The following is a 14,706-nucleotide window of genomic DNA, read 5'->3' on the forward strand; positions in this document are numbered from 1 at the left end:
TTGCACAACGCCTCCCACACGCTGTGGGAAAAATCTCATATGACTGATATGGCTGGGAAGGATGGGCCCCTGTGTGTGAGGGTTGGGGGTGTTGAGTGTGTGTGTGTGTGAGAGAGTGAGAGTGTGTCTGCCCACACACTCAGGGAGTGTCACGTCTATTACTGGAGCCATTGAGAAATGGCCTGAAGAGTACAGCCCTGCAGTATAGACCCAGCCTTCTCTGTCTGCATGGCCCTTACTGCAAGTCTCAACAAATACAACAATGTAGAGAGGAAAGGAGAGAGGAAAAGAGAGAGGAAGGGAGTGGAAGAGAGAGAATCCGCAATTCCATCTTCCGGCAGCCCCATCTGTAATTAGCTGGTGCTGGGGTACGTGAAGAATGGCCCAGCTGACAGCTTAGAACGCCTGTGTGTGTGTGTGTGTGTGTGGGGGGGGGGGGGGGGGGGGGGGGGGGGTCTGCTGCACGGCTTGTCCATCCACTCACACACGAGTCCAACATAAATAAGCGTGGCTGAACAGCCAGGAAACACCAGCACATTCCAACAAGTCAACGTCTCAGAGAGCCACACACTGCAAACACACGCCTCTGCAGACGCAACACACACAGAGGCAATGTGATACACAGTATCGCTGCAGACTTCCACAGGCCCTGCTGTAAGCCAAGCCAGTAAAAACAGAGAGGAGATTATGGCTCAGGCTTTACAGGTTAGTAAGCCGTGACAAGCACCTCCAGCAGGTTCATAAATCAGATGGGCTGGGGGCACAGAAGGGGAGACTCCAGGGAGAGGGCTGGATTCTGGATTACACCTTACTACACACACACACACACACACACACACACACACACACACACACACACACACACACACACACACACACACACACACACACACACACACACACACACACACACACACACACACACACACACACACACACACACACACACACACACACACACACACACACACAGCGTAACCGTTAGAAAAATGCCTGTGTAATAACCTACTCTTCATCCAAGGCCGCACATCATACATTTCACACGGTGTGTGTGTTGCGCAAGTCAAACATAAGGATTATGGCATTACAAATCAAGCAAACTACTATTTCTTATTAGCCCACTTCAAATGAGTCAATACCATTTTACCCAAAACCCATGAAATCACAAACTAAAGACAATCTACTAAAACAAGGACTGTAATGTACACTCACTCCTACAGTGGTTTTAACAAACAATCACTTGAGGCAAACAAATGACTTTGCTCAGTGTTTTAGGCTACGCAATTATCAATCTGATTCCTAAAGGCTAAACAATCAACAACTGATGAGACCATTAAAATGTACATGTTTTGGTCTCGCCGTCTGTTGTAGACCATAGAGGTTAAAACTACTTATCCTGCAGCAGAAATACAACCATTTAAAATAATAGGCCTGACAAAGGGAGCCAGAGAGAGAGTGCGCATATGAATGCGTCGAGGATGGCTGTTGTCGATGTGTTCCTGGTTCGAGCCCAGGTAGGGGCGAGGAGAGGGACAGAAGCTATACTGTTACACTACAATACTAAAGTGCCTATAAGAACATCCAATAGTCAAAGGTATATGAAATACAAATGGTATAGAGAGAAATAGTCCTAGAATTCCTTTAATAACTACAACCTAAAACTTCTTACCTGGGAATATTGAAGACTCATGTTAAAAGAAACCACCAGCTTTCATATGTTCTCATGTTCTGAGCAAGGAACTTAAACGTTAACGTTCTTACATGGCACATATTGCACTTTTACTTTCTTCTCGCATTATTTAAACCAAATTGAACATGTTTCATTATTTATTTGAGGCTAAATTGATTTTATTGATGTATTATATTAAGTTAAAATAAGTGTTCATTCAGTATTGTTGTAATTGTCATTATTACAAATAAATAAATTAAACCGCCCGATTAATCGGTTTCGGCTTATTTTGGTCCTCCAATAATCGGTATCGGCATTGAAAAATCATAAATCGGTCGACCTCTAGTTCAGACTGGCTGCTTTGTGTCTTGGGTTGATGTGCATCCTACAAGCTACTCTCAATATCACCCTGCGTCTCCTCTACAGAGACTCGCTACATCAACATGACCAAAGTAAAATACCAGTTACAGGTTGAGAGAGATGGTCTCCAGACAGAGCTCCCTGTACTGGGGTTGAACAACCCTGGGATGGAGGCGTTTTAAATCCAGTTTGTACTACATCTCTACTGAGAAGAGAAACTGGGAGGAGAGGAGCTGGTGGTCAGAAAACAGCAGAGGAACAGGTATTTGTCAACGGATTCTGGGAAGTCTGGATTTGTCTGACGGACAGAGATGAAGAGGGGGTCTGGAATTGGGTGGATGGCACACCGCTTACCACTGGGTACTAGGCATGTCGACAGCCTAATAGTCATCTAAGATGGCGCTGAGCAATGGCCATGTCCTTCTTCTGTAGAAAAAGCTGGCATGATGCACCATGCAGCGAAGTGCATTTCTGGTCCGATGAGAAATCGGCCGAGACGTAACTAAAACTTGAAACCCAACTAAAGTTCAACTACTCTCGACCAGTACATCATTAACAAAGACATCAGTGCTAGTGCTTAATTACACAAATTAATAATGCAAATGAATTGTGCTTAAACATTTTCTGTCGTGTTCATTTACAGTAATGTTTATGTTCTCCTTTTGTAGTAATTGTGTGTCAAAACTGTCATTTTCAAGTTGAATGAATAAAATGGTACAGACAAATTCAATCTATGGAGAAACCTGAGACTGCAAAGAGGCTGGTGTCGACAAGCAGAGAGAGAAAGGGAGGGGAGCAATAAACCAATACTAATAGAAATTAATCAGATTTATCAATGATCCAGTGTCTCTAATTAATTAGAACCACATTTTATATGAAACTACGATTCACACGCCTCTGAAGGTTTAAACATTACAGTCGCTTTTATGTGGAGAGAAGCCCAATGCTCTTGTCACATATGGTCCCTCTCCGGCCTCTAGGTCACCAGGCTGCTCGTTAGGGCGCACACCTGTCACCGGCGTTACACGCATAATGACACTCAACTGGACTCGATCACCTCCTTGATTACCTCCCTTTGGTTTCTTCCCTAGTCGTCATTGTTTCTGTTTCATGTCGGTGCACTGATTGTGTTTCTTGTTTTGTTCATTTATTAATTAAATGTTTTCACTCCCTGAGCTTGCTTCCTGACACTCAGCGTACATCGTTACAGCTCTTCAACAGTCTATAGAAATGTGGTCGGTGTGAAGTAAAAATGTGCTCTGACAGAAAACCATAAATAAGCCTCCCGGGTGGCGCTGGTCGCGCTGGTCGCTGTCGTAACCGGCCGCGACCGGGAGGTCCGTGGGGCGACGCACAATTGGCCTAGCGTCGTCCGGTTTAGTTAGGCTCCTGTGGCGGGCCGGGCGCAGTGCGCGCTAACCAAGGTTGCCAGGTGCACGGTGTTTCCTCTGACACATTGGTGCGGCTGGCTTCCGGGTTGGATGCGCGCTGTGTTAAGAAGCAGTGCGGCTTGGTTGGGTTGTGCATCGGAGGACGCATGACTTTCAACCTTCGTCTATCCCGAGCCCGTACGGGAGTTGTAGCAATGAGACAAGATAGTAGCTACTAACAATTGGATACCACGAAATTGGGGAGAAAAAGGGGTCAAATTAAATTTAAAAAAGAATAATAGAAAAAAAAAGAAAGCAATAAATAGGAGAACTCCAGTTGTTGTTTTGGGTATTACAGCCAATCGATGCACATCAGTGAGGTCCAGTACCAGTGGGCTGAGCCTGTACAGCATCACAGATACAACAGCTTCTCCTTAGCTAGCATTCAGATCAGAGCAGAGCTGGGAGATGACAGAGAGAAAGTCAGGCTCTGCGGTTGATAACAATGCAGTGGGTCACACTGCCAGGGAAAACCTATTTCAGCCTGGACACACACACAGAGAGACACAGAGAGAGAGAGAGAGAGAGAGAGAGAGAATTTCTGACCAGGCCTCACTCCAGTAAATCCCTCCACTGCCACATGACAGAGGTCTGGGCAGTGGCTCGTCTCCCTCTCCTTCCTCTCTCGCCACAGAATTGTAGGACGCTAGCCTGACAAATATGCTCAACACTGCCAGTGCCAGAGCCTTGGCAGGACATTGGTCAATCAGGGGGAACACAGTAATTACACTGTCCATAGAAAGAATACAAGGAATGGGGCCAATACAGCCATCCAGTGTGTGTGTGTGTGTGTGTGTGTGTGTGTAAATCAAAGTGTACTATTTGACACTTGCTTGATGAAACAATCAGCATGAATCTGTCCTTCAGTGCTCTGCTAGTTTACTGTGGATATCAACAGGATGGCAGAAGTGGGCTGAATAAATCCACAGAACAGCACCATTCCAAATGTTCCCTGACAGCGCAGTCAAAACAACAGCAAAACTAGAATTGGCAATCAATAGAATAAACTACAAGGAATATGCCAGTCTCTGAACACAGCAGAAATAGACATGGCCGTCAGTAAAACTGTATGATCCTTACAGACAGGGAGCTTTATTACTCAAGTGATATCTTCTCATGATGAATGAGAAAATATAAAATGTTGGACTAGTAAAATGTACGTTGAAAAGAGCTCCAATCTTATGCAGATCTAATGATGGACATTCAAACAGATATTTACTGATGTAAAGTTTATTCACGCTGCGTTATTATGTCTTACTATGTGATTGCTCGCAATCCACATTCCTATCAACCTTGCTGTTTGGCAATAAAGGTTCCTGATTTAAATGCAACAAAAAATGGAATTTATAGCTAAACCCTGTCAGGGTTATGACCCTGTTTTATTATGGTCCTCTTAAGCTTCATCCACATGGGTAGGAAAGACCATAAACCAGAAGTCTCTGGTCACATTAAACCTTAATATTCAGCAGTGAGAGAAAAGGCCAGGGTCCTAGCTTGTCGTCAAGGTATGGATCAGAAGAGAAGATGGCGACAGTAAAGCCATTACACTGTGGAGAGAGGGCGGCTGAGGGGAGGGCGATGAAGATGGAAGCCAACATGAAAGGTCAGGACCTTCTAATCTCTTATAACAAAATTTAAAAAACGCCCCGTCTTCTGAGCCTTGACATCCCTAATGGAACAGACCACAGGTGACTGGTCCAAAGCTCCAGAATGTTCATTTAGTGAGGGAATGTGCTAACCGCAAGATTCTCCATTAAATATCTTGGAATTCTGTGTTTGTTTTCTTCATTCTTTGTCGATGTTGTTCTGTCTTTGCACACTGCATAATCATGTTCATTTTGACAAAGTTGTGGTGAGTAGGGTTTCTGCTGAATCCTAGCGTTAGCAGAGCTATTGTTGTCTCAAATCCATGTCTTCCTTCACAGCAGTACGGTTGTCACCAAACATGACTAGCTCAAAGAATAAATCAAATCTAAAGGTCTGTCTTTCCTGAATATGTATTTAAAGTTAAATGACCTATCTGCTAGTATAATTTATTCTCTGTCTACTTAAAAGAGCAAAACAACTGCTTTCAATCGTATTTCTGATACCCAGCTCTCCACAGAGATCATTTGTGGTCTACCGCATCCGTCATGTAGCACGCCATGTGGCCATCTGACCAAGTTAATTAGTGGCAAGCCAACAAACATAAGGTCAAGTGACATGCTAATTAATTGTCAACAAAGAAGCAGCTTCCATAGGCAGACATAATGAAGGCTAAGAGGCATTACTAGACCTGTAATTCCACAGAGAGGCTGAGGTTGAATGGAAGGCTAATCCAAGATATCAGACAGTTGACCAACAAATAAGGTCTGGCAGTAGTCATATTAAAACGCCACACTAAACCCAACCAGAGAGGTGAGTTAGCGTGAGTTAGTAAGAGGTAGCATTGCTTTGCTCTGCCTTGCATATTACCTCAGAGAGTGACGCCTCTGCCCTCAGGCTCAGCTGGCTCTGGCTGACAGCACCCGATTAGGGCCCCCACCCAGGGTTACGAGAAAATTTAGGGTAGACTGGGATCTCTGACGGGCAGGCAGTCACTCCAATTACAAAGCCACAAGTCTTCAACGGCTGACCAGGGGGATGCAGGAATCCCATCACCCAAACGTCTGGAAAGACGAATGAAGGTGGCAACTGATAACTGACGAAATTGTATGCACTCACTACTCACTCTGGACAAGAGCATCTGCTAAATGACTAAAATGTCAAATGTAATGTGCCAAGGTTTGAAGAGCCCAGGGGCGAACAGAGTATTGATCTACCTGCCATCATCTTCTGGGCCTCATAGGGCTCCATGTAGCCATCGTTCTCTGTGCTGGCCTGAGTCACCTTCTCTGTGGTGGCCTGGGTCCCCCCGTCCTGCTCCGCATCAAACGGGTCTGCATAGTCATCCAGGATAATGAGCTAGAGAGAGGGAGGGAGGGAGGGAATGAGAGTAGGTGAGAAAAGATTAGAATACATTTTACTGCTCTGTTTAAAACCACAACACATTCCGGAGCCCAGAGAGTTACATTGCAGAGGCAAGAGATGAGGAGAAAATGTAACTGGAACCTTAGGAGAGGAGTGGAGGTGACAGTATTAGTGATAGTACCAGTCTGGGCTCTGCAGGAACATGTGACGTGTGGAGATCACAACACCGACAGAAAAGAAAAAGAAAGAAAGACATAAATAACAGCATCTTTCTCCGTGTGCCTCAGTTCCACCATCTCCTCTTTAGACTTCATGCTCCCTGCTACGTCTAATTATACCATGGTACTCTGACAGTGCCTGCTTTTCAAAGAGCGAGGAGAAAAAGAGGACAGCCCACAACTGGTAAACTGTCTTAAAGAGAAACAATTCTACAGATTTACAGGGATTTGGCAGCGAGACATGGCTAATTGCAGTCTTGCTCTCTTTACTAAGAATGTCTTGCAGAAGCTGACAATTAAGTGGACATCCTGTCCTAAACCCCAGAAATACAGCCAACTCTTAGGGTATCAAAATGACTGTCCACACACAGTCTCAGCATCTCTGGCCAGAGCAATTTCCTGAGCACCAAGAAAACTGCTCCCCTTCACATACATAATTCTCTTCCAGATAAAGTAAATATTTAAAGTTCTCTTCCATCTGCCATGTTGGACAGGGACTCCAAAGAGAAAATCTGACTAGAGGGGGTTTGGACTGGCTACTACCAGTACCAGGAGGTGAACATACATGGGCTATCTTCAGTTGGGACTCTAGAGAATCAATAGTGGTGCCAGTCTGTTCACCCAGCGGGCAGACAGACGGACTGGAGGAGTGTGTGTGTGTGTGTGTGTGTGTGTGTGTGTGGGGGGGGGGGGGTGTCCAAAATCTGGGAAACAACTCAATGGAGACCTACCATGATTAAGTCAACACACACACACACAAAATGTGCAGACATGCATACTGTACACTGACAAGCACACACAGGACACATTCGCACAGACAATCACACACATGCAGTCAAGCACACACACGCAGACACACACACAGGAAAGGAGTCAATTAGCACTACACCCCATGAGTCATACTTTAGCAGGAAGGGGTTTGGTGTCATTCTACATAAGCTCTTCAGTCATCTAGTGGACAGAGCTGGGCAATCCTAGGGTGAACTAGACTACTGCATGCCATGGCTGTACCGGGCCAACCAACTGTCCTTAAACACAACCACAGCCCTTCCTCCACACCCTTCTCAGAAATACAGCCCACAGGGGAAGACACCTGCCAAGCCTCCCAGGCGGGGACTTTAAGGGGGAACAGAGGAATCCAGTACAGTACGATCCATGTCTAAAGCATTTCCCCAACTCCAGGCTTTCACACCACCTGGGAAAGCACCGTCCTTCTTCTGATCCAGTTTTGATTTCACTGAACAAGATAAGATACGATATACAAAACTGAAACCTTTCAGTGTGCATAGCAGTAAAGAGTGAAAAGTTCACCTTGGATGATGCGAATGCTGCGTAGGGTAAGAGGAGCCGATGATTTTACAGGAGGAAGGTGGCATATACAGTCGTGGACAAAAGTTGAGAATGACACAAATATAAATGTTCAAAGTCTGCTGCCTCAGTTTGTATGATGGCAATTTGCATATGCACCAGAATGTTATGAAGAGTGATCAGATGAAGTGCAATTAATTCCAAATTCCCTCTTCGCCATGCAAATGAACTGAATCCCCCAAAAAACATTTCAGCCCTGTCACAAAAGGACCAGCTGACATGTCAGTGATTCTCTAGTTAACACAGGTGTGAGTGTTGACGAGGACACGCCTGGAGATCACTCTCATGCTGATTGAGTTTGAATAACAGACTGTAAGCTTCAAAAGGAGGGTGGTGCTTGGAATCATTGTTCTTCCTCTGTCAACCATGGTTACCTGCAAGGAAACACATGCCGTCATCATTGCTTTGCACAAAAAAGGGCTTCACAGGCAAGGATATTTCTGCCAGTAAGATTGCACCTAAATCAACCATTTATCAGATCGTCAAGAACTTGGAGAGTGGTTCAATTGTTGTGAAGAAGGCTTCAGGGTGCCCAAGAAAGTCCAGCAAGTGCCAAGACCATCTCCTAAAGTTGATTCAGTTGCGGGATCGGGGCACCACCAGTACAGAGCTTGCTCAGGAATGACAGCAGGCAGGTGTGAGTGCATCTGCACGCACAGTGAGGCGAAGACTTTTGGAGGATGGCCTGGTGTCAAGAAGGGCAGCAAAGAAGCCACTCTCCAGGAAAAACATCAGGGACAGACTAATATTCGGCAAAAGGTACAGGGATTGGACTGCTGCGGACTGGGGTAAAGTCATTTTCTCTGATGAATCCCCTTTCCGATTGTTTGGGGCATCCATAAAAAAGCTTGTTCGGAGAAGACAAGGTGAGCGCTACCATCAGTCCTGTGTCATGCCAACAGTAAAGCATCCTGAGACCACTCATGTGTGGTGTTGCTTCTCAGCCAAGGGAGTGGGCTCACTCACAATTTTGCCTAAGAACACAGCCATGAATAAAGAATGGTACCAACACATCCTCCGAGAGCAACTTCTCCCAACCATCCAGGAACAGTTTGGTGACGAACAATGCCTTTTCCAGCACGATGGAGCACCTTGCCATAAGGCAAAAGTGATAATGAAGTGGGTGGGGGAACAAAACATCGATATTTTGGGTCCATGGCCAGGAAACTCCCCAGATCTTAATACCATTGAGAACTTGTGGTCAGTCCTCAAGAGGCGGGTGGACAAACAAAACCCCACAAATTCTGACAAACTCCAAGCATGGATTATGCAAGAATGGGCTGCCATCAGTCAGGATGTGGCCCAGAAGATAATTGACAGCATGCCACGGTAGATTGCAGAGGTCTTGAAAAAGAAGGGTCCACACTGCAAATATTGACTCTTTGCATCAACTTCATGTAATTGTCAGTAAAAGCCTTTGACACTTGCTTGTAATTATACTTCAGTATTTCATAGTAACATCTGACAAAAATATCCAAAGACACTGAGGCAGCAAACTTTGTGGAAATTAATATTTGTGTTATTCTCAAAACTTTTGGCCACGACTGAATATGCTCCAACAGATCACCTACACACAAATTGGTAGATTAGGTACTAGACAGGTTTTTTTTTTAAAGACCCTTAAATGTGCTTCATACTGGCTATCATGTATTATACACCGATGGCCTGCCTCCTGCTCTTCCATCCGTTTTCGGGACATAATATAACTAGGACTAGTTTGCCACAGTGTAATTATGGGTTTTCCTCCTCTGTTTTTCTTCTGTGATATTAAAAGAGGAAATGCATCCAATGCAAACACTCTTTGGCCTTGTTTTTCTACCACAAATAGAATACATCTCCCGCAAAACTTTAATTAAATTCAGCCAGTCAGGTTTCAGATGTTCCTGTTCCTGACACTGAAGTATTCAACAGTTACAAATGGCATTTTACCTCTCACATGGAGTATGTTTATCCACTTCACACGATATATCACCTTGGGTCTGTGTCCATCTGGAAACAGTAGCACAGCCCAAACCAGATACTAAGTCATCTTGACTAAAACAGAGGAGTGTACTTACAGCCAGCCCAGAGCACTGGCAACCCATTCTGACTGAACACATTCCACATGGGAGAGAGAAAGGGAGAGAACCTCAGTGCATTAAGCTGCAGCAGTGTATGCCAGGAGCCATCTGTGTGTCCACGTGGTGAACAGAGAAAGCCTGGTTTAGTAATTAAAGGAAACTGTGCCTTATGACTGGCATGCCTTCAACCCCATACTTACTATATCTTAGTGTATATGAAAGTAGATATTCAACGACTCATGTCAGTGCCCTCCTCAGAAAGGGCACGATACCTGACAGTAGGACAATTCTACCGTACGTCCTCATTCTACACCTTCCCCTTGTTAGTGTTCTGCCACAAAGCTGTAGCTAGCTTGACGACGGATGGCTGCTGTGCCCACAAACATTATATTGGATTGTGTGGTCCTGTCATCAAACAGCAGGGACCAAAAAATGGAAAAGAACATTGCAATCAAGCCAGACATACTGTATATTTAGCCCTGTGACGGGTCTTGTTCGCTCAATCATTTTTCACAGTCAGCAAATGAAAGCTCTTTTTAGCACCTGGTAATGTTGCTGCTGCTGAGGGAGAGAGGAGAGCCATTCTGCTTGTCCTCTGGAGCCTGAAGCTGAGGTTGATACTGAGGCCTGTTCTGGATGGCAGCTTCCTGCCTCCCACCACCTCTCCTTATCACTTAGTACTAGCTACCCCACCAGATTTTCATATTTTATAACTATTTTTCCCCAGAGATTTTCATTTATGTGTCGACAGCAATTTCTCTGCCTAAGATACCAAGAAACAGTCTTAAAAACGTACAAAAGCAATGGAATGGACAAACTACATTCCATTTGATACATCAATCTAACAGTTCCATATCCATTATTCAGAGAAAATGAATTTAGGGAAACAAGCAAACAACTCAGTGCAAGTAAAAGTTGGCATTTACCACACTACTTGGGTGTTGACTTTCCCCTGCCTTGGGCCACATCTAACACCAGTATTTGGTAGGAGGGGATCAATTAGTCGGAGTGTTTTGGGGAGCTATCCCTTCTCTGTGGTCCTGCCACACTGCACTAATGCTACCCAGCTGGAGGAGTCGGGGAACATGGAGAGAGGGGAACGTCAGAGACGAGGCTCTGCCTGTCTGCTTCCCTACCTGCCTTCCTGGGGCCTCCCTGCCCGCCTGCCTACCAGCTTCCCTGCCTGCCTCCCTGCCTCTCTGCCAGCCCGCCTCCCTCCCTCCCTGCCTGGCGGGCCTGCTTGCCTGGGGACCCACCATCTGTCTGCTGGCATGTCAGGGTGTGTCAGAACCACAGCCAAGCCACCACACTTGTCATGAAAGTCAAATTCACCCACAGTGAGTGCAATACTGCAGTGCTTCTATATAGAGTGCTATACTGTATGTGAGCTTTTCTAAGCAGAGATGTAAGCTGTGAGTAGCCTCACAAAGTAACCTTTTAGGCTTATACCCTCTCGCCCCCCTGGAAGCAGTCAGGACATATCCCTACACTGCAACAGCACAGTGAGATCATACTTAAATAACTCCCAGCCTGGTGTCGTGCTGAGCTACCAGGTTCACCATGTCTTACACCTGCAGCTGCTTAGATAGCCAGGCAGCCATAGTAGGAGAAATATCCACTCACTGCTTAAAAATACATTGCAGCTCTCAAGGAATGAAGTCTATTTCGAATCAGTGTGAGCCTAGTGAGAGCATTAGCTAAGAAGAGAGAGTGTAACAGGCACCTGCCACTTGGCATTCCACACAGTTAGCACAGAGAGTGCTTCTGAGATTACAATTCAATTGGGCTGCAGTCCTCCATTAGAACTAGGAAAATACACAATCCTCCTTCTCCCACACCATCACATGCAGACCAAGTGGATCTAACAGGCAATTATCATATAGAGCATCTGGGGCCATAAAAGGGAGAACATTAAAGTCTTAGTTTGTGGTCATCGTATAGGATGATAGGGTTTTGGCAGTATGCTGCACCAATTTATAGCTTTCCCCCACGTCCAAACTATTTAGTTAAATATGCCATTCCGTCATTGACATCCCATAAGCAAAATCCAACTCCTCAAACTATAAACACTAAAAAACAAATAATAATACAAGTAAACTGCTGCTGGATGCACCAGATAGTCATGTGTGTGCACGCGTGCATGTCTAATACGACAGCCAGCCCCCCTGCCAGCCATCTGAGTAGCCACCTGAACGACTGGTGACAGTAATGTAATGTGGAGACGTTACACAGAAATGTGACAAATGTCACAGCTGGTCCAGAAAGGATGAGGGATGTCAGAGCTATTGGGGGCTGAAGCCTACCCCACCTCTCCCCCTACCAGGCCACCACAAGAGTCAATGGGGGGGGGGGGGGGGGGGGCAGGAGGAATGGAGGGAAAGGGAGAAAAAAGGGAATGGCATTTGTGATTTATGTCTCCACGTCACAGGGGATTTGAGCCACTGATAACCTAATACAACTCAGGGCTTAGCTGCTCGATTGAATTAGGGCGTTTCAAAGGGCTCTTTTTTGCTGCCATGGCTCTTTTGTTCTTACGTTTTTTTTAAATGATATCAGATCTAATGAAAACCATCTTAGAGAGGGGGATAAGGAGGGGAGAGGAATAGACTGCCCAGCATATGTTTACGCTCCTGTTTAGACAAATATTAATTTAAAAAAGGAAAATTGAACAACAGATAACATCACACTGCCTGTTGCTGAATTCTGACTGCTCCAACTTACCTTCAACTCGAAATACAGGGCACATGCACTCAGCTCAGTTCCAGTCATCTGAAGCTAACAGCTTGCCATCAAACATTGCCACAAGGCAATTTACTAAAGCAGAACCAATTGCAACCTCCGTTGTTGACACAATGCAGCCACTATCAATACGATACTTGTATGATTCACAGATGAGAGAAGAAATCTGGTTAGGACTCAAATGGAACCCGATTGTGAAGCATGATTCCATCTGGGGGCTATGTTCCTCTGAAAAGACTGTATAGATGGAGCTTTACCACAATACAGCTCTGACATTAATGAAACTTTATTACGACATCTCCTAACAGACAGGGGTTGTTGGCCTGGGAATCAGCCTGTGGCTCTATGGGCCTCAACAAGGACGTGGCAACGCCAGCCCTGAATGCCTACTTAAGAGCCAGGGAAGATAGCTGCTAGCTAATCAAATTATGTTTTCCATGAGCGCCCATTGTTTTCAATCAGTCACAAGCAATAGAAGCTAGAGCAACGCTAAATGGAGGAGAGCACTTCTCATAAGTAAAGCGAAATCATGTTTGTCTTCTTGCAGCTGGATGAATTTGTCAGCTTTGCTTTTAGCCTTATTAAAGCCCTCTCAAAGTCAATGTTCCGTGGATAAAGCATGTTGCTTGATTAGGACAGACAGGAAATAAAGAGACAAATATTAATGGCTAGGGAAGACCTGTAGAGAAACAATTTAGAGATAAAAGCACAATCAGCGTTCAAGAATCTACTCAGCTGTTCAGATTATAGATAATTAGTACATGTGGTGACACTGGGTACAAAAGAAAACATATTAAGACCGCCATTCTACCCTACATCGCCCAAACATGCATTTCCCCAGTCATAGATGACTTGCTTTGAAGGGAGTGAGGATTTAGGAAAGAGTGCAACACATGCTACTTCAACCAGCATGCTCCCTGTGGCAAGGGGATAATTTCTAGCATCCAATGTGTTCAGCCATCTCTCTCAGTCTTTCCCCCAGTCAGACATCTGTGTTGTTCAAAGCACAGCTCACACTTTTCCATGTTAACCTATTTGTTTGGTCTCCTTAAAGAATCCCGACCACATAAAATAGGCTTCTTTAGATCTCTGGGCTGCTGCACATGTGGGGTGGCTTTTGACACGCCAGTCGGGAAAAGCCCACTCATTTGGCACATGGAGAAGTGGTTTAGTGCGTCATTGGTCATATCCTTTGCATGGGAACACTTCCAAAACGCAACGACAGTGACACGGATACCCTGTAACACGGGTCAGTGTTACAGCGAGAAAAACATCAGAGCTGCATTATAAATGGGAGAAAAGAGGCACTTGACACTTCACCTTGAGCTAAAAAGAGTTACATCACACAGCTGTGTGCAGTGTGCCCCTCCTACACTTGTGAGTGGGATATAGGTTATGCAGCAGGCAGAGCTATTCAGGCCTCACAGCAGTCATGTTTTCCCACACCCACACTACAGTCACACCAACACAAGGTTTAAGGGAGCACTAAATCCTACTGATCACCTACGGAGGGATGACACGCTCGTGATAATCACAGACCTAGCTTCTACTGAAGGTCTGTACTTTCACGGCATGTTGTGCTGATGATCCCTTGAGAAAAAACAGGATTGAGAACAATGCATTCTACATTTGTGAGGATGTTTTACCACTGCCGTTGAAAGTTAGTGACAAAAGAATGTTACACTGCCAGTCTGCCACAGTATCAGCTTTATGTATTTTCTCTTTATCTCTGAAGTGAGACTCAAGGTCGCAGGTCGTTTCTCTGACAACGCCATATGGATCCTCAACAATGTTACGAGGGAGCTGCTGCACAAACTTGCTCTGTATTCATTTTATTTATTTTTTAAAAGCACTTTCTATTCTCATTCCAAGGTTCTAGAAACCCGAGTGACACAAAACATATTGCGTAACGC

The 14,706-nt window shown here is 45.1% G+C and overlaps 1 protein-coding gene across 4 annotated transcripts in view; it reads right to left on the reverse strand.

The window, feature by feature from the left end:
• Nucleotides 1–14,706, reverse strand: part of LOC139411413 (SH2 domain-containing adapter protein F-like) — a 120,710-nt gene that overhangs the window by 90,235 nt on the left and 15,769 nt on the right. For all 4 annotated transcript variants that reach the window (XM_071157745.1, XM_071157748.1, XM_071157746.1 and 1 more), the window contains exon 2: nt 6,261–6,402. In XM_071157745.1, the coding sequence (XP_071013846.1) occupies nt 6,261–6,402 (142 nt within the window). The remainder of the gene's footprint in view (nt 1–6,260; nt 6,403–14,706) is intronic.

This window comes from Oncorhynchus clarkii, chromosome 6 (genome assembly GCF_045791955.1).
Source record: "Oncorhynchus clarkii lewisi isolate Uvic-CL-2024 chromosome 6, UVic_Ocla_1.0, whole genome shotgun sequence".
Classification (NCBI taxonomy): Eukaryota; Metazoa; Chordata; class Actinopteri; order Salmoniformes; family Salmonidae; genus Oncorhynchus; species Oncorhynchus clarkii.